At 42.7% G+C, this 21231-nt stretch overlaps 1 protein-coding gene across 5 annotated transcripts in view; it reads right to left on the reverse strand.

Moving 5' to 3' along the window:
• OTULIN (OTU deubiquitinase with linear linkage specificity) overlaps positions 1 to 20114 on the reverse strand; it is a 31411-nt gene extending 11297 nt beyond the window's left edge. The window contains exons 1-5 of one of the 5 annotated variants that reach the window (XM_032279078.1): positions 19816 to 19950; positions 9100 to 9176; positions 3517 to 3592; positions 2992 to 3086; positions 1678 to 1821 (exon numbers count right to left, since the gene is read on the reverse strand). In XM_032279078.1, coding sequence (XP_032134969.1) covers positions 1678 to 1821; positions 2992 to 3086; positions 3517 to 3592; positions 9100 to 9117 — 333 coding nt within the window. In that variant the 5' untranslated portion in view covers positions 9118 to 9176; positions 19816 to 19950. The other 4 variants (XM_032279080.1, XM_032279077.1, XM_032279081.1 and 1 more) reach the window with 4 other exon arrangements.
• Between the last annotated feature and the right edge of the window lie 1117 nt (positions 20115 to 21231).

Consider the following 21231-nt stretch of genomic DNA (forward strand, 5'->3'; position numbering starts at 1 on the left):
AGAAAACATCTTTCCCAGATGTTGGTTTTGTTTTTTTTAATCGACTCCTCAACATTAAGGGATCTCCTTATGGTCTCCAGGCTGGCCTTGAACTCCTGACTCAAGTGATCCTCCCATCCCAACCTCCTGAGTAGCTAATACTACAGGTACCACCACACTTGGCTCCAGATGTCATTTTAACAGTTGATATAGGTGTGCCAATTTTATACTGGTTTATTAAATAATCGTGGAACAGATGGGCAGTATCCTCCAACCATCAGTCCTGGTTTTGCCCTTTGGAACATGTGATCTCTCATCTACCTAAAAGACCTCTAGCTTAGCCAATAATAAGTTCTTCTAAAAGTCTTCTTTATTCTAGGAAAATACCCCCCGCTCCTTCAACTGCTCCCAGAATGCAATGAACCATCCTGGCCACATTTCCATCTGTGGAGGATACAGGCACCAAGCTGGAGACGGGCTCTGACCAGCCCAGTCAAAGGTGGGGCTGTCACTCAATGTGGGGCTGTCATTGCCTAATTCTTAGAATCATTCCTTTTTGCTTAATATCAAAAAAATGAAAATAATAAAAATAAAATTTAGCTACGGCTTTGTGATCGTTGCTGGCCATCACACTTCATGCAGGATCACAGTGGGCTTGCAATCAATTAAAATCCTAACATCTTTTCCTTCTTTTCATAAATTGCTATAAGGCCAATCTCCCACAGCTAGCACTTCCAGGTTTTGGATTTTTTTAATTTAAGCATAAGACTTTCAATTTTCTTCCAGTTAATGTCATACTGTCATTTCTTTTTAATTTAAAAAATATTTCGTTGGTTAAAAAAAAAAAGCTAATGATCATCTGGGCCTTCTGCAAGTTGTAATCTTTTTGCTGGTGGAGGGTCTTGCTTTGATGTTAATGGCTGCAGACTGACCAGGGTAGTGACTGTTGAACGTTGGGTGGCTGTGGTCATTTCTTTCTTTTTTTTAATTCCACTTTTATTTTAGATGCAGAAGGTACATGTGCAGGTTTGTTACATGGGTATATTGCTATCTCTAACCAATCATTTCTGACCATAACCCTGAGACTATCACCCACCCAACTATGTGACTTTATGCATGTCAGGACATGCAGACACATGACTTTCCAGGGCATGTCTGCCATGTGGTACACTTAAAACACTAAAGAGGGCCGGGCCTGGGACAGGCTGATTCTCAGCTCCTCAGGAAGCCCCACTCCATGGGACAGTAATCATCTCTCTTCTAGTGTTGCTATTCAGCCACCTATTAAGCCAATTCTCACACTTTGCCAAAGGTAGTAATTTATTGAATTATAGATAAAAACTAAAGAAATGTGTATTGTAAATCCCTAGCAGGTTCTCAAATAGTAAAATATGCAGCCAACTTAATATAAACACCAAAATTGAAATCTAACTGTTCCTAAGTGCTTTTTATAAACATCTGCACTCTAATTCAACTAAACTGTTCACATAAATTTTATCATTTTTCTCTTCTGGGAAACATCAGTTATTTTTGGTCATTTTACTATGTGAAATGATCCCAGCCACATAAAACTGAATAAACCCACATGCTAACGTGATACTGCAGACGATACTAGCAAGTAGCACGGACAGAAAGGGAAAGTTTTCTCACAAAAATTGTTCGAAACATTTTGGACTCAAACCTGCAGCAGCAGCGTACCAGCGTGAGCTCTGGGTCCTGCAGCCAGGGTGGCAGCCCAGCAGCCTGGCTCATGGCCTGGAACAGCGTGGCCCTCAGTGCACAGTAATTATCACCACGGACTCGCCGTATGGAGGTGAACTTCTGAGAAACCTCCTCATAGCCCTGGGAAAAGGCATGAAAGAATTCAAAATGGTCATTACTGACTTGAGATAGCAGAGCAAGATTCATTCCTGTAGAAAACACTTGGCCTGGGATCACTGGGAAGATGCCCAATGTTGGAGCTTTATGTCCCTTTCTAGGAATTGTTGTAACACTTACTCACTGGCAACCAACATTTTGAAGGGTTTATCTGTGTTTTAAGTGACCCTAAACTCTTTAACAAAAAGGCAAGAAAAAAGAGAGACAAACTAAGTTTATATCTTCATATTAAGAAAATATAGAAAAACCTCAAGTTTCTAAAAAACAAAGGGAGGCAGTGTGAGGGGTGGGGGTGCTGTGTTCATGTGCATGTATATATAAAAGTCTATATGCCAGGAGATGGCTGAAAAACAATTCTGTTAGGCTTTTCTCTTTATCTTTTTTTTTTGAGATGGAGTTTCGCTCTTGTTGCCCCAGGCTGGAGTGCAGTGGCACAATCTTGGTTCACTGCAACCTCCCAGGTTCAAGCAATCCAAATGGAATATTCTGAAATGTACCCTGAAAAGACACCATAAAATCCTAGTGACTGAGCTGAGTAATGAACCGGCCCAAAGAGCCACAGCAGGACCACATCATACGAGTCCCCAATGTCATCTCACAGCCTTGGGGACTAACTTCAAGACACCAACCTATGCAATGAGGTTGGGAGGGGGCAGCTCCTGGGACACCTTAAATGAAAGAAGTAATTCCCGATTTTCCTGTGTAGGGAGTGCAAGAAGGTTCTAGGCCCCAGGACTAGGCAGGTGTGTAAGCAAACCCAATGTGCTGTGGGAAGCAGGAGTGCAGAATAGGGCTGAGGCATCCCTGAGGCTTTTATTTTACAACACCAGGCCAAAAAGGGCATTCCCAAATGGCCCCAAGAGGACAACCAATGGCTGGCCCTATCTGAATAGCAGAGTCAGATGTTTTTCAAAGAAATTAAGTTACTGAGTAACTGATGCCGATTCTATATTAATATCATGACTTAAAACAAATCCCTTATCTTTGGAGTCTATTTCCTTACCTCTAAAATTAGAACATCAATAATAAAGTCTATAGCAGTCATCTTAACTAATGTCTAAAAATATCAAATGACATATTAAACAACTTATGACAGACTATTTGAAAGACCTGAAATATGTGCATGTGTCATACCTTTTTCATACATGTTGCTTTCTGTGTATTTCCCCTCCATTCTTTTTTGCAGTAGTCCATGATATCCATTTCAGGAGCTACACTTAATCTTGGTTCTGTTAAAGAATTTAAAAAAAAAAAAAAAAAGCAAATAATAAATCAAAGCATAATCAGAATACTGTTTTAGTTGGGGGTTACCCTTCCTTCTTCATTTTCTTTCTTCATGTCAAAAAATCCAGAATTCAACCACTGCCTACCCCCTGGTCCGGACCACCATTACCTCACCCCTAGATAACCACGGTGGTCTCCCAATGGGTGTCCCTTGCCACCACACTCTCCAGACCATTCACCACATGGTAGCTAGCCAGGATGACACATCTAAACATGAGTCAGATGGTATCGATCACTCCTGGGCTCATAGAGCTCCAGAGGCTCCTGCCTCATGGCCTTATTCCTCATACAGTCCCCCTCTCTGCCTCTCTGGTCTCTGCTCCCACCATTCCCCACAATGACAGGGCTACAGCCTCTCAATACCCTCCAGCATACCTGGCTTGCTCTTCCCCACACCTGCAGCACTGTTCCCTCCCTCCATGCAGGCCTCTGCTCCAGGGTCGGCAGGCACCTTGTGTTATAATATCACACACACTTTTGCTCTCTATTCCTTTTATACTACAGTATTTGGTTTTTCTTCTTAGCACTCATCAATACCTGAAATATTTTTCTGTACCACCCCCAACCCCCACACACATACACGCCCATACAAAAATACAGTAAAACACAAGCTCCTTGAGGGCAGGGACTTTGTTTTGTTTCTCAGCTGTGTTATGTCCTCAGCATCTGGAGCTGCACTGACACACAAGTGCTCACGAATTCTTTTCTAATCAAATTAAAGATGTGACAGTTTGAACTATAAGAAAACACTTCTAAAAATGAGTAATCATTTTTATAACCATTTTACAAAGAAATAACACCTACTGTAACAAAAATTACATTTAATTATCTTGATGTATTTATGTCCTACCCTGATCCCAAAGAGCTGTAAGTAATGGATAATAAACGAGAAACTGACAGAACTCTCCATGCCTGTTAATCCACAGACCTCACCTGACTCTAACAACACATCCCCCAAAATTAAAAATACAACTCACCATCAGATAAATGTTATAGTTAAAAAAAAAAAAAAAAGACCTTTAGATTTTCCTAGTTCAATGTATGCGATTTGGGGTTTTTGTGGTACATGCATATACACGCACGTGTGTATATAAGCATGTGTGTTTTCGGAAGAAAATGAGGTAAATTCTTTGGCATATCTTGGCTTCCTTTTTAAATTATTGAAGGTGTAGCTGCTAGCAATGATTTTAGAATATAAATACAGAAGTACCTTATAACATATTTACTCCTGAGCAAGTTGTACATGAAATAAATGTTTTATTTAACTAAATTCAACAATATTTACTGAGTGTCTAAAATGTACCAAATATTGAGCTAGGAGCTGGGAATACAAGGTGATGAAGACAGTATTCTATCCTCAAGGGCCTTATGGATTACTGAAGAAAAGACAACAAGCACTTATAAACCACAGTGTGATAGGTACTAGGATGATCAGGAGCACAAAATTCTCCTTGCAAGTTAGGTAAATTTTTTTTTTTAATTTTTTTTAGGTAAACTCTTAAGGACTGCCAATTTTTCAAAATCTCATTGTGCATCTTTTTATAAAGAAAAGTAACCTTTTACATAAAACAGAAAACAATACATATACAGATAATAGACATATTTATTTGTGGCATACATTGGGATTACTTAAAAGTGAAGCAGGCTCCTGAGGTATAATATATAGAGACAACGAAGACCAATGCTGCACAGCCAATCCTTAAAGAACCTTCTTTTTTTTTTTTTAATTCAAGAAATACTTTTTGCATGTCTAGTTGGTGGATGGATGCATTCTCATGTATCTGTCTTTCCATTCACCTGCCCAAAAGGGAAGAAATGCAAACATCCAGAGTCAGGACACCTATTGGTCCACCTTTTTCCTCCAGGTAGGGTTATGGGCCTGAACAGAAAGCACATGTCCAGCTCAGAAAGGGCCTCCTGGAAAGGAAATCTACATTCCTGCTCTCCTCCCTGCAGTACTCATTCCTTTGCATATCAAGATAAGACCTGGCAACCTGAACAGGGTGGAGCAAGCCCAGCACTTCAGGACTGAGGAGAGGAAGCATAAGGCCTCACAGGCCAAAAGACCAAGCCACAGGCCATAGTCAAGTGCTAAATCAAAGGCCTATGTGGGGCCGTGAGGGTTGGGAAAATGGGTACCAGCACAGCTGGCGGCATCAAATACCTGAATTCTCATTCTGCTGTGGTCCTCTGTAAGGAGGACTCCAATGGCTACTACATGCCAGGTACCAGGCTAGGAGCTGGAGATGAAGGACAAGGCTGTACCTGACCTCAAGCAGTTTACGGAGTTAAACAGCACCTTTCTTTAGTTGCAAACTACATAGACTCTGCCATTTTCAAAAAAGGACATTTCGAACGTCAAGAAAATAAAAAATAGAAAAATAAGGAAGTTGAAAACCAGAAGAGTGGTAAAGCCAGGAGTTGAAATAACCAAGAGGTTTGTTCTTTAGCCACCACATGGGTGACAAAGACAAGAATCAGACCCCCAGAAGATGGGAAGTTAAAACTGAAACTCCTCCGGAAAGCAGGGACTCTCAAACAGAGGGTAGAATAAGACAGGAATCTCAATCTTTGTCTGTAATGGGCCAGATAGGAAATAAGTTAAGGCTTTGAGGGCCATAAGGTTTCTGTCACAGCTACTCAACTTTACCACGCATGAAAGCCACCACAGACCATACGTAATCCCAGCACTTTGGGAGGCTGAAGCAGGCAGATCACGAGGTCAGAAGTTAGAGACCAGCCTGACCAACATAGTGAAATCCCATCTCTACTAAAAATACAAAAATTAGCTGGGCGTGATGGCGTGTGCCTGTAATCCCAGCTGCTCAGGAGGCTGAGACAGAAGAATCACTTGAACCCAGGAAGTGGAAGTTGCAGTGAGCCGAGATCATGCCACTGCACTCTAGCCTGGGCAACAACAGAGCAAGACTCTGTCTCAAAAAAAAAAAAAAAAGAGAAAGAAAGAAAGAAAAAACTTTATTTATAAAACCAGGTGGTAAGTCAGATTTGGCCTTGAAGCCATAATTTGCAGACTCCCAGGTACGGTGGAAAAAATCTTATCACTAACAGAGAGGGTAAGAAAACTTTCTGCTCAGTCTGGGCTCTGCTTCAGGGGAGAGGGTAGTGAACATTATTTCAGGAAGGACACTGAACCCAGAAGGTCTGAGATGCAAGGAATGCAAGGGGATCCATTTCACTCTCAGACTAAAGCTAGGAGTTGCAAGACCCACTATAAAGCTTGATCACCTATGTGGGGTACAATGCCAAACAGAAGAGAATCACAACAGAAAGCCTATAGGATGGAAGACTGTCACCAGGTTAACAAACACCAGCTAAACACACACTTTCTTCTTAGGAATCTGACTAATGAGGACACTGCACTCTACATGAAATTTTGAGCAACCACAGCAATAGAGACTGAGCAGTCTCTGAAGTTTTATGGAAGACTGTAACAGTGCAACCCCAGAACACACCACTACTAAGAGTATCTCCTGTGGCTACCACAGTAAAGTGTTCACCAATTCCTTGAGAACGGCTCAAAAAGTATTATAAAAACCACACTGTGTATCATTTGTTCCTAATCACACATGGCAATGCTTTTGTTCGCCATAAACAGAAGCTAGTTCTCAAAAGCAGAACACAGACAAGGGTCTTCTAAGGTTCACGGAAAATTAGTTTTATGAAAAAGCTATGGATGGATTTCAATTTTTTTTGGTACCATGATAAACTCAAATTAACTTTTTATAACATGTATGAACAGGATCTAGTCTAAAGCACTGAGAAAGATAAGACATCAGTTTGAAAAGAGCCCCTGTTAGAGCAAATGAGTTCTGCTAAAATTAAAGCAAGAAAAAACATCAAATTTATGGTGAGGCATGGGCAAAAGAATGGTGAAATCACTTATGATTTATAAACAGTTTATAAGGACAATGCCCCAAAGAAATCAGCAGCTTACAAATGGATAACTCGTTTTCGTAAGGGACATAACGATGCTGAGGATGAAATCTGCAGTGTCAGACCATCCATATCAATTCAGGAGGAAAATATTAATCTTGCTTGTGTCCTAACTGAAGGGAACAAACAATTAACAGCAGAAACAATAGCCAACATCATAGACATCTCAACTGGTTCAGCTTACATAATTCTCACCAAAAAATTACAGTTGAGCAAACTTTCCACTCCATAGGTGCCAAAACCACCATTTCCAGATTAGGTGCTGACAGAAGCAAAGTTTTCAAAGGAAATTTTAAACAAGTGGGATCAAGACCCCGAAGCATTTCTTCAAAGAATTGTAATGGGAGATGAAACCTGGCTTCACCAGTACGATCCTGAAGACAAAGCACAACCCAAGCTATGGCCACCAAGAGGTGGAAGGGATCCAGTCAAAACAGAAGCAGACTGGTCAAGAGCAAAGGTCAGGGCAACAGTTTTTTGGGATGTTGAAGTATTTTGTTTGTTGACTTTCTAAAGGGCCAAAGGACAATTAACATCTGCTTATTCTGAGAGTGTTTTGAGAAAGCAAAAGCTTTAGCAGAAAAATGCCAGAGAAAGCTTCACCAAGAGTCCTCCTCCATCACAACAATGCTCCTACTCCTTCCTCTCAAACAAGGGCAAGTTTTGATGAGAAATCATTAGGCATCCACCTTACAGTCCTGATTTGGCTCCTTCTGACTTCCTTTGGTTTCCTAATCTTAAGAAGCCTTTAAAAAGGGACACACATTTTTCTTCAGCTTGTAATGTAAAAAAGACGCTGCATTCACATCATTAAATTCCCAGGCCTGTCAGTTCTTTAGGGATGAGGTCAACAAATGGCTGGTATCATCATTTAAAAGTGGCTTGAAACTGATGGAGCTTATGTTGAGAAATAGTTTATATATATATATAAACTTCATATATATATATATATATTTTTTTTTTTTTTTGAGACAGGGTCTCGCTGTTACCCAGGGTGGAGTGCAGCAGTGCGATCATGGCTCACTACAGCCTGAAACTCCCAGGCTGAAGGGGTTCCCCCACCACAGCCTCCTGAGTAGCTGGCACCATAAGCACGCACCACCACGCCTGACTAATTTTTGTATTTTTTGTAGAAACAGGGTCTCCTTGTTTGCCCAGGCTGGCTCAAACTCCTGGACTCAAGCAATCCACCCACCTCCGCCTCCCCAAGTGCTGGGATTACAGGTATGATCTACCACACCCAGCCTTCTATTTTTTAATTCCATTTTTCCATAACCTTTTTTATAGTCTTCTTATACATTAGTCACATAATGAGAGAGAAAATGCCACTTGTGATTATTCATGGAGTATCCCAAAATCAGAGTATCTCTATGCAGCTCCTGCATGAGGGCAGTCAGGGAACTAAGGATGGACATCACATGCAACCTTGCCAGCCAAGTCTCCATGGACCAGCGGAGGGGGCCAGGAGTAACACCTCACTCCAGCAGCAATGGGTCCTAGTAGGGGTAAGATCAGGCAAGACAAGAAAAACACAGACATGAAATCACAAAACAATGAGACTCTGTGCTACTGATCCCATCATTGTCTTTCTTATTAATCACATTCATATTGGTATCTGCATACAAAGATGCGCACAGCCAGTTTCTCAGTGAAGTCTTTCCATTTGAAATGAAAAACGCACTTCAAATCTGAACTCTCCCTCTAAGAATATAAGGAAATCAAGAACAGAGAGAGGATGGCGTCAAGAGATTAAACAAAATAATCCTCATAGGTGCGAAAAATGATATGAATGTAAAGAATGCAGAGGGAATGCTTGCATTAAAATTTAAAAACCTCAGGTAACAACAGTCTGTAAACATACCTCACCAAAACAAATAATCAATATTGAAAAGACCATATACGTAAGAATATTTCCTTTAATATTTTACGAAAATGGATATACTGATTTAGCTGCATTTTCTGCTATAAATAAGAATTCTATAAATAAAACAATTCCAAACATACCTGATGCCCCTCTTTCATGTATAAGCAATTCTTTCTCCTTTTCTATTTCATCTGCAGCACGGTACATGTCCTCCTCACTGAAATCACACCAAAGCAGACATTTTCAAACACTTGTTGCACTGACATTTTCCGTCCTATTACACAGCTGCTTACAAAATGCATAATACACTAAGGATTTAACTTTTTTCACTTTACATGATGATAATCTGATATAATATGGGTCTTCTGTGTTAAGGATAATGATGCGTATGTTTCCATCACACCACTTTCTTCTACTTCAGAATTTCTTACTTTAAATAAGACAAGTTACATCACTTCATTTGCTACATGGTTCTGAGGTCATTTTATTTGTAATGCCTATTAATGCTTCAACTATGTATCTAGACATCATAACATGCATTTTATTAGTGAAGCTCCTGAACTGATTCTGTCAAGTTCCAAAAACGGAGATAGCGCTGGCAAAAGTATTTATATAGGAATGCAGGCCCATTGCTGACCTTTGTAACATGTCACAAGCAAACCCAACAATAGCTACCTTAAAAACAAGAAGAGACTACCAATTACAAATTGCCAGAGCTGAAAAACCTCCTCGAACTCCTCCTGCTTCCTGACCCCACATTCAACCAGTCGCTCATGCAGCTGTGGCATATATTCCCACTGTCCCACTACTACTGACTTCTTACTCAGAATTTCCTTAAGAGTCTCTAGTGCTTTAGTTAACTAACAAGAGCCCACTAAGTACTACAAAGGGAAAAAATCCACTAGATGCTAGGCAATGATGAAGAATGGGACTTCTGGTTTGAAGACACCTCCTTTCTCCCTCAAGATTCATCCCAAAATGACAATAAAGGGAAATAGAAACACCAACTCTCTCTTTCATGAAACCGGAAGACAGGTGAAAGTCTGAAGAGGTGGAAAGCAGATGAAATGATAAATGACATGGGATAGGGAAGCCAAGGCTGGTGGATGGGCATCGGTGGAAGGCAAGCCAGCAAATCTGGCAGAACTCCAAAAAGGCTCAGGAATTGGAGGCACCAAGTCTTTCAGGGAGCATGAGTAACACACTGAGCAGAAAACAAGGAGAACTGCTGATGTTCACATAAGCAATGATCAGATCCCCGATTCCCCATACTTCTGCCTCATGAGAGCATACCCAATCCTCACACAAGGCTATAGACTCAATGAAACACAGGAAGGAGGAGGTGCCAGGCTAAAAACAAAAAAAGAAATTCAGTGAATGACTGAGATACCCCTACCCCCAATTCCCTCATCACCCTAGCGCCTGGTACATGGCCTAGTATAGTTGGGGGAAAGAGGAAGGGATCAGAGGGCAAGAGACAGATGAAGAAGAGGTACTGTGAGCGGCAGACTGTGGAAGGGAGTCTCATACGTCCCCATTAAAACCTTTCAGTGGTGCCCAAACGCTCAGAAAACTAACATCAAAATTACGACCTTACCCACCATTCTAGCCTGTATCCCATTATTTCCCTATGCACTATTCACACTCAGTCCAAATGCCCGACCAGCACTATCATGCGCCTGTACATCTCTGATTCGCTCAGATGTTCCCTCTTCCTGAATGGCCCACAATTCCTGACCTGCCCACTGCCTAACATGTCACAATGCACGCCATTTGGGTAAGCCCCTACAGAGTGCAATGGTTAGAATGGGGACCCAGGAATTCGACTGCCAGGGTTTATTTAACTAGTCCTCATTCCAGTCCTTATTAGCTGTATGACTAGAGTAACTACACCTCTCGGCATCTAGATTTAACCACGTGTCAAAATGGCAGTAGTCCTTTACTCACCTCCAAGGGCTACTGTAAGAAACAGATACATAGAAAATAATTAGCACTCAAAATTAAGTTAGCTGTTCTTATTAATTCTCATTTTATGCCCACTGGTGCAAAGTATTAATGAACAAACTGACTAATGATCATTTTTTTATTTGTTTCTCTATAAATATGTAACTGTGTGTATTTTAAAAGTATGGGGATGAGGGAACAAGTATCAGGAAAAGGTACTTTCCATGTGCTCTTGCTTCCAGTGAGATTTCAAGTAAAAAGTGTGATGTCACCCTTAGAGCTCATGCCAGAGCTAAAAACAAACAGAAACCTGATTCATGGGGACCATACATCAAAGGCCTAAAATAAAAAGTGAAGAAATATGTTCATTCTTCTCTTAATAATTTAACAACATCTTCCAGTCTCCTTCCTGGCTTTATAAGAGACAAATAGACAAATTCTAATCCTGTAAAACAGTCATTTAAGCAAATTACTTTCATGGTATCATTATCGGAAGCATACCTTTGGGCAAGTCACTTGCCCAACCTTGGCCTCGGTTTTCTCATCTTCAAAATGAGAAGACAGGAAGAGGCCATATAAGCTACATGGTTCCTCTTCCAGTTCTTTAGTCTATGAATATATTTGTCATGAAAATTGCACTTTGAGTGAAAGTGGCTATACTACATGCACATTTGGCTCTACTTTTGTTTTCTTCCTTTTTAATCTACAAAATAACCAAAATCCAAAACCAATACCCGGAGGAGGTTCTCTAAACAAGAGAATCTCCATCCCACAAATATAAATTCCTATGAAGGCCAAACAGGAAAGGAAAGAAAGAAACAACAGAACTAAATACAAAGGGAAGGTGAATGGGAAATTGCTGGAAATAAAAAGCAGTGATTTAGGATATATGAAAAAAGCAAAGCAGAAACAGAAGAATAAGAGAACCAGCGTATATTCAAATTGCTTTAACAACAACTGGATTTCACTCAGATCCTGTGCATGAACATTTGCTAACTTCATGGCCACCAAGGACATACAGAAAATGTAATATCACCTTTACTAAAGGCCACCATTAAAATAAAAATAATCCTGCTTGAAGCCAGGAGTTCAATAACAGCCTGGGCAAGAAAGCAAGAACCCACCTCTACAAAAACAAAAAAAAAATCCATTGGGTGTGCTGGCACTCACCTGTAATCCCCCCTACAGAGGAGACTGAGGAGAGAAGATCACTTAAGCCTAGGAGTTGGAGGCTGCAGTGAGCTATGATCACACCACTGCACTCCAGCCCAGGTGACAGAGACCCGGTCACTAAAAAAAAATAATTAATTAATTAATTAATTTTTAAAAAATAATCCCAAAGAGTAAGTTTTAGGTTTGGGCAATGAACCTCAATCAATATATTCAGGAAGGAGGACATTTCACAGCCAGAATGAAATAGTTACCCATTTAATAAAAAGATAAGCAAAAAGAAAGAAAGAAAGAAAGGAAGAAACAGAGCAAAAAAATAAAAATAAAAATGTTATTTTAAAAATGCTTCACTCTTTCCTTTTTATTGCTGAATAAACTTTCATCAAATAGAAAAAAAATGCTTCACTCTATAAACTTTTGCTTTAAGTATTAAAATAATAAAGCTGAAAATAATGACAAAATGAAATTATACTAAAACCTGGGCATCTGAAACAGGTAGAGAGTTTAAGTTTTTGTTATGGGATGGGAAGATAATAAAACAATGACAGGAACAGGGATTCGGTAACCTTTTGTGTGTCAAGTTGGGGTGGCAGTGGGGAGGTAACCACTCTGACACAGAAGAAACCAATGAAGCTCAACGACTCAGATGATCACCAGAGCAAAAAAAAAAAAAAAATTTCTTTTCTATGTTAAAGAAAAGTTAAGCCAAAGTCTAAATGACTTGATTTCCTGGCAGTCATACTCAATTCCACAGTTAAAATTTGTTAAAGGATATAAATAAAGGGTAAAATTACAGTTGGATAGAAGGAGTAAGTTCTAGTGTTCTATACCATTGTAGGATGACTATAGCTAATCATCTACTATACAGATTCAAACAGCTAAGAGAAAGATACTAAACGTTCCCAAAAACAAAGAAATGATAAACATTTGAGATGGACATGCTAATTACCCTGATCCGATCACTATAGTTATATATAACAAAACATCATTATGTGCCCCATAAATACGTATAATTTAAAAATAATTCAATTAAAAAATTATGTATGTGTTTCTTGAGACAGGATCTCACTCTGTTGCCCAGACTAGAATGCGGCCATACAACCACAGCTCACTGCAACCTCGACCTCCTAGGCTCAAGCAGTCCTCCCACCTCAGCCTCAAGTAGCTGGGACCACAGGTATGCACCACCACATCACGCTAATTTTTTAAATTTTGTATAAATTCAGGGTCTCACTATGTTGCCCAGGATGATCTTAAAGTCCTGAGCTCAAGAGATCCTCCCACCTTGGTCTCCCAAAGAGCTGGGATTATAGGTATGAGCCATCACACCCAGCCTAAATTTTAAAACCAAATGCTAACAATTCCTAATTAGAAAATTCTTAGTTTTGCAGCATGGCATTATTTTAAACTGTATACATATATTTTCAAGTTCCTATTAAACAATATTTACCTATTTTCTTTTTGTGCGTGTGGTGGAGTTTCGCTGTTGTCACCCAGGCTGGAGTGCAATGGCGCGCTGTCGGCTCACTGCAACCTCAGCCTCCCAGGTTCAAGCGATTCTCCTGCCTCAGCCTCCCAAGTAACTGGGATTACAGGTGTGTACCACCATGTCCAGCTAATTTTTATATTTTTAGTAGAGACTGGTTTTCACCACATTGGCCAGGCTGGTCTCAAACTCCTAATCTCAGGTGATCCACCTGCCTTGGCCTCCCAAAGTGCTGGGATTATAGGCATGAGCCACCATGCTTGGCCTGTTTTGTCTTAACCTAGAGATAAAATATTTTATTTTTGATATTAAGGCAATTTATCCAACTGAGTAAGCTATATGTTGCATACTAAATTATAACTGGAACCACCTGCTCTGTTCAAACATCTGCATACCAACCAATTTTTGAAAACATTTTAAACATGCTTACTATACAGACACAAAATTATACTATTCCCAAGAATAAAGGCCATGAGTTAAAAAAAAAAAGAGCTCAGTAAAGCAGAAGACATTTCTCTGAAGTCAATTTTTCAATTTCTGATTCAAGTAAACATGTAATAGAAAAAAAAAACAATTCTAATATATACGCAAAGCTAACACGACAGAATTTTAATCACTTGCCATTATGAACCTTTTAAAAATTGTTCCCCTTGGTTGTCTAAAAGAATTAAGTATGGCTTTTTTAATTCAGCTCTCTGGACTTGAACCCTGCAGTTCATACTTTACTTAACCTGTCCTATGAGACTAATGGCAACACTAAGGCAGTGTTGGTGAGGCAGTGTCAACCAATGTGACACTAACACACCTTCCCACACCAGCACAGGAAAAGCAAAGACCACTCAACCCAGCCATTCTCCACCACTTGTGGTTCAGAGATGGGTGAACAACTCATCAAATACAGGAAAGTACCGGCACCCAGGCCAAAATTCCAACCTCTTCTGCAAGTGGATTTTCCATGACTGGCTCATGCTACTCCATGTGACTTCCAGAGGTAACTGGGGTCAGTGAGCCACTCTCAATAAGGTTTGATTCTTAGCGATATTCCAGCTCTGGAACCCAAAGCAGGCTCTTCATCAGGTTGGGAGAAAGTGGACTTTAACCCTACTCCAAACTGTAGCAGCATCTAGGGGTGGGGTGGGGCAGAAAATACACCCACAAGAACAACAATGTACCACTTTTTTTGTTCACAGTCCCTTTGAGAATTCAGATTTCATCAGAACCTAAGCCCAGAAACATACATAAAATTGCTTTCAGTTTCAGAGGGGTTCACCAACAGTACGCCTCCACAAATTCAAATCCTGTCTCATGCTCAGAGAAGGGCCATGGAGTAGTCTCTTCTCAATTCCCTAAGAAATTCTGGCATCGCCACCAACCATGTCCCAGGACCAGATACAGCAGGAGTCACGTGTTGGGGGTGGAGTAAGCAGGGGATACAGCATAGGAGATCGGCAGAGGGAGCTTAAAGAATGTCAACTAATCTGGTCTGTCGTAAGATTTCCTCAAATGTGACCCTAAGTTATGTTTTGAGCCATCCTTAGTGCTTGCCCAGGAGATGTGAGCCAACCACATCTCTCAAATGCGCTGATTAGCGGATGGGAAAAAGGAAGAAAGGAAGGGAGGGAGGGAGGGAGAAAAGAAGGGAGGAAAAGAATAATTGCAATTACAAAGTAGCTTATCATTGGGTGCTGTGGCTCACAGACCTATAATCCTAGCACTTTGGAAGGCTGAGGCAAGAGGATTGTTTGAGCCCAAGAGTTCGAGACTAGGCTGAGCAACAAAGTAAGACTCTGTCTCCACAAAAAGTTTAAAAAAAAAAAAAAAAAAAAGCTGGGTATGGTGGCATGCACCTGTTGCCCCAGCTACTTAGGAGGCTGAGGTGGGAGGATCCCTTGAGCCCAAAAAGTTGAGGCTATAGTGAGCCATGATTGTGCCACTGCACTCCAGACTGGGCAACAGAGAGAGACCCCGTCTCAAACAAACAAACAAAAACAAAGTAGCTTATCCATGTGGTTTATATGTTTCTCTTCCTTCACTTCTCTCCCTTGTGAAATGTGATGAGCTTAGTGGAAAGGAATCAGAGTAACCTACTGTGTTGCCTAGGAAATAAGCCATCTCTTTCTCTACCCATCACCACAGCCTTCAGAATTACACCCTGAATGTCTAATTCAGCTGCAGAAGTTGGGCTATGATTTGTATTTGTAATTACTGTCCACTGAATGTATTAAAAATGACTCTGTAGGATATCTCAAAACTTCTACAGTCTTACGGTGTTCACACTTCCAAGTGCAAACATTTTAAATGATTCCTCTGCACAGCAGACCCAACTATCTGGGTGGAAAGAAAGGCCTTGACTCCAATGACAAAAAAAAAAAAAAAAGACTAAAAATGGACATTACACTATTTAAATTGATACTCAACTATTAAGCTGTATATATCATCATGCAAGAATAGACATAAATACCTTATATTGCAAACTTTATGTTTATATGATACCCGTAGCACAGTTTGTCTAGCCCATGAAGACACCATAGAGAAATAGCCCACTACTCAGATACTGCCGAATCAGAAAGATGGAAAAAGGCTAAAATGTCCAAAATTTAAGACATGATGCTCAAAAGGTGACATCTTAAACTCACCTCTCTTATTCTGCCCCATCTTATGAGAGGTAAAAGAGAATGAGATAATCAAACACAAAAAAAATGAGAAAACAAAATTAAGCTGCTTAAAAAAAAACACACACACAAACTAGAACATCTATTGGTAGGCAAACTTGGGAAGCAAACCAAGGGGGAAAAAAAAAAGTGAAGCTGGCTGTCACTATAAACCATGTATCTCTGCCTGGTTTTGCTGAGGAAGCCCAGAAGAGATAGGGGAGGTTCCCACTGATGCGTCAGGGTCTCTCTAGCCAAGCTACACTTAACAAATCTGCAAATGTGTAAAATGACAAACCTAGGCTAGCTTTTTTGCATTCCTTTCAGCTCTGAGTCTATATAGTTCCACTAGCAGCAGACAGAAGAGGCACCTGTGCCACAAAAACTTTCCAAGAAAGAGCACTTCTTCCTACCATTGTCTGTTTTCATAGGTGTTCAGACTGAGAATCACATCCACCAGAAAACTTGCCAAGTAACTACATATACTTTGGAGAACACAGTCTGGCTTCAAAGTTTCTGCCCTGCTCAGGGGGCATGAAACAGCTGGGGTTGAGGTGCAACATGGGACAGGGCATCAAATTAAGGTGTACATGATTCTAATCACCAGGGTAGGAGGAAGGCAAAGCAGCAATTAGGAACCAGCATGGGCCCATGAAGCAGGAGTTGGGGACAAGAGACCCCCTATTCAACCTTCTGCAGAGTCTGAGGTAAGTCTCTGATATGATTTGGGTACTTCTCCCCACCTCCTACTCCACCAATCTCATGCTGAAATGTAATCCCCAGGGTTGGAGGTGAGCCTAGGGGGAGGTGATTGGATTATGGGGGTAGATCCCTCATGAATGGCTTAACACCACGCTCTTGGTGATGAGTGTGTTCTTAGTTCACGCAAGATTTGGTTGCTTAAAAGTCTGTGGCACCTCACCCCCACCTCACTCCCTCTCTCGCCATGTGATCACCTGGTCCTGGTTGGTTTTCTCCCATGAGTAAAAGCTCTCTGAGGCCTCACCAGAAGCCAAGCAGATACATACACGCACCAAGCTTCCTGTACATCCTGCAGGGCCATGAGGGAATTAAATCTCTTTTCTTTATAAATTACCCAGCCTCAGGTATTTCTTTATGGCAGTGCAAAAGCAGTGTAATACAAAAAATTGGTACCGAGGGGTCAAGCACTGCTATAAAGACACCTGAAAATGTGGAAACAGCTTTGGAACTGGGTAGTGGGAAGAGGTTGGAAGAGTCTGGAGGGCTCAGAAGACAGGTAATCAAGGGAAAGTTTGCAATGTCTTAGAAACTGGTTAAATGGTTGTGACCAAAATGCTGATAGAAATATGGACAGTGAGTCAGGCACAGTGGCTTACACCTGAAATCCTAGCACTCTGGGAGGCTGAGGCAGGCAGATCACTTGAGGTCAGGAGTTCGAAATCAGCCTGGCCAACATGGTGAAACTCTGTCTCTACTAAAACAAAAACAAAAACTAGCCAAGCATGGTGGTGGATGCCTGTAATCCCAGCTACGCGGGAAGATGTGGCAGGAGAATCACTTGAACCTGGGAGGCAGAGGTTGCAGTGAGCCAAGATTGTGCCACTGCACTCCAGCCTGGGTGACAGAGCGAGACTCCATCTCAATAAAAAACAATAATGATAAAGTAAAATAAATAAAAAGAAATATGAACACTAAGGCCAGGCTGATGAGGCCTCCAATAGAAATGAGGAAGTTATTAGGAACTGGAGTAAAGGTCGCCCGTTATGTCCTAGCAAATAATTTACCTGCACTGTGTCCATATCCCAGGAATTTGTGGAATTAAATAACCTGTCTGTGATTTCACAAGCTGACAGGTGGAAGGAGCTGAGTCTTGGATGAGACTTAGGACTTTGGACTTGATGCTAGAATGAGTGAAGACTTTGAGGAATGGTTGGAAAGAGATTATTATATTTCCTAATGTGAGAAAGACATGAAATTTGAGGGGGCCAGGAGCAGAATGATATAGTCTGGATATCTGTCCCCTCCAAATCTCACGTTAAAATATAAACCCTAGTATTGTAGGTGGGGTGTGGTGGGAGGTATTTGGATTCCTCATGAATGCTTAGTGCCATGCCCATGGTGACAGGTGAGTGCTGACTCCAAGTTCACACCAGATCTGGTTGTTTCAAACTTTGTAGCACCCCTACCTCTTGGTCCTTCTCTCGCCATGTGATTGTCTGTCCCACTTGACTTTCTGCCATGAGTTAAAGCTTCCTGAGGCTTCACCAGAAGCCAAGCAGATACTGGCACCAAGCTTCATATAAAGCATACAGAACCATGAGCTGATTAAGCCCCTTTCCTTTATAAATTACCCAGCCTCAAGTACTTGTTTATAGCAACACAAAAATGGCCTAATACAGACTCTAACCCAGAGAACAAACTGGCTGCCACAGGGCACATCAACTCACGCATGGGTGTGTACAGTGGTTTCATTTAAAAAAAAAAAAAAAAAGTGCCACTATTTAAAAAGCAGCGTATTTCATGCAAAACCCCAAATAACTGGATTCTTTAAATACGGAAGATGCAGCAACTACAAGCTTGAGCTTAGGGGACCCTGCCTCCCAATAGAGAGACAAACTCTCCAGGTCCTGGCCAACTTCACTAACTTACTTCGGGGGCAGGAGTTTGAGATCACCAACTCTATCTTAGTTTCTAGTGACCACTAACCCATTAAGTGTGAATACCATCATCCCAAGGGGATTCTCAACAAACGAGAATGTCTAAGTACTATGCAAATGTGTTATTATAACACAATATCTAACGCCTCCAAAGGACCCCTTTTCAGGATTTTTTTTTTTTTCCTAAAGTTCTAGAGGTGCTTTTTGCATTTAAACACATCTTAAATTTAAATTTCCAGCCAATTAAAATATCTGTCAAACTGGTTGAGTGCTTTCATTATTTCTTAAATTACAAGAGCATTTACAGGTGCCTAGAACTTGAAAGTGTAGAAAAGTTTCACTGAGTTTCTATTCTGCTTCCACGTGTACCCCCGACTCTTGTAGAAACTATGAATTCTTCCCAAACCGTCTTCTTCACAGTACAGTAAGGAATTGATCTAACCAGCACTGACTTTCCTTTTTAAGAGGAAAAGGGGGAAGGGATACTAGTCAGGCCGTTAAAGGGTCAAAGAGAATGGGTCAGACTCGGTCCAAAGTCTGTCCAACAGGTGGGAGGTCGCCTCCAAGAACATGTCGCGCGGCTCCGTTCTCCCGCGGCTGCGGCAGGGCGACCTCACTTCCTCCCTGTGCGAAGCTGGAGGAAAGATCTAGTGGGAGTTAGTAATAAAACACATCGCTTCTCAGGTTTGCTTCCCAAGTTTCTGAACTTTGTTTAACTTTACAGACATGCAGATATCAAAAATGAGACGGGAGGGGAGGCACTGTGTGATCAGAATTGTGAAGGGCTCTGGGGAAAAAATCTGCACTCGGACACTGGGCAAAACTGTCTGGCAATTCCTCCTTGTTGCCGACGGCCTCACTCAGAACTGAGGACGCCCAGGGACCCTCCGTGACGACTCCCCACCCCAGCCCGGCTTCCGGAGGGGACCAAGCCCGCCGCCCCCAAACCGCGCCCGGTGCACTCACTGCTCGGCCGGGAACCGCATCTCGGACTGCGGCTGCCCGCCGGCCGCCGCCTTCCCGCACTCCTGCGTGGCGGCCTCAGCCTCCCGCGCCGGTGTCTCGGCACAGCTCGTGCCCGGCCAGGCTACGGGCTGAGGCATGGTCCCCCGACTCATGCGGCCGCTTGGGGCCTAAGGGGTTCAGCCGGCTCGGAACGATCCCGAGACCCTCTCGTCGGGGTGCCAGGCTGTGGGCGCAGCCTCTCTGCTGCCCGGGCGGCTTCCGAGGGTCCCCAAAGCGCTTCCGCGCGCGTCACCGCGGCCCGCCCCGCGGCCTCTGACCTGGCGCGTGGAGGTGCGGCCGGAGGGAGGCCAGGACGCGGCGCATGCGCATGCGCGTGCGCGGGCGGTGCCGCCGGGGCGGAGAGGTGGACCGCGCGTTGAGGCTGCTGCGCATGCTCTGTTCCCGGGCGCTGCTGGCTCGCTTCCCTGGTCAGCTGTGTCGGGAGAGGCGGAGGAGTTTCGAGCTGGAAACAGCAAGACGAGCGGCGAGGAGCGTCCTGGGTGAGGAGGAGGAAGGCTGGTCTTAGGTGTGAAGGACGTTGATCCGTTCTGGCGCCTTGCGATGTCACTCTCGGCTTCCGAGCGTCGCCCTCCGCCGGAGCAGGTTTTCCTCAACTGCCAAGCGTGGCTGCGGCCTGTCCCGGCTGTCCCCTGCCGGGAAGGTCCCGGCATCCGAGTCCGGCGGGTCTGGGTCTCAGCTGTCGGGCCAGGCTGGTCGCTCCGGGGCTGGGAGTTACCGCACCGGGATTGGGGCGGAGAGGGTGAACTGGTCCAACTCGACCTGCTTAAGCAAGCGCAGCAGTGTGTGTTCTTGGATCATAGTATTTCATATAAACATTTTGGAACAAAATGTATAGGGAAAATATGAACCGTTTTCAAGCATCCAAGAGTGAAGTGCTTCATCTCCGGGATGGAGTAGAGAAGCAGTCTCCAAGGTTGACTTGCAGTCGTGGGCAAGAAGCGTCGCTGAAGCGAAGTGCAGCGCCGAAATAGGGCAGGATGGAGCGGCTGGGCAGTTCAGAAACCCGCGAGGAATCCAGGGCGGAACAGGCAGGGAGCAGGGGATTGTACTGAAAGATGAAACTGGCTGGACATGGTGCCTCACGCCTGTAGTCCCAGCACTTTGGGAGGCCGAGGTGGGCGGATCACCTGTCAGGAGTTTGAAACCAGCCTGGCCAACACAGCGAAACCTCGTCTCTGCTAAAAATACAAAAATTAGCCGGGCGCAGTGGTGGGTGCCTGTAGTCCCAGCTACTTGGGAGGCTGAGGCAGGAGAATGGCTTGAACCCAGAAGGCGGAGGTTGCAGTGAGCCAAGATCGCGCCATTGTACTCCAGCCTGGTTGACAGAGTGAGACTCCATCTCAAAAAAAAAAAAAA

The sequence above is a fragment of the Sapajus apella genome, unplaced genomic scaffold (genome assembly GCF_009761245.1).
Source record: "Sapajus apella isolate SASKATOON/1434 unplaced genomic scaffold, GSC_monkey_1.0 scaffold11, whole genome shotgun sequence".
In the NCBI taxonomy this organism is placed as follows: domain Eukaryota; kingdom Metazoa; phylum Chordata; class Mammalia; order Primates; family Cebidae; genus Sapajus; species Sapajus apella.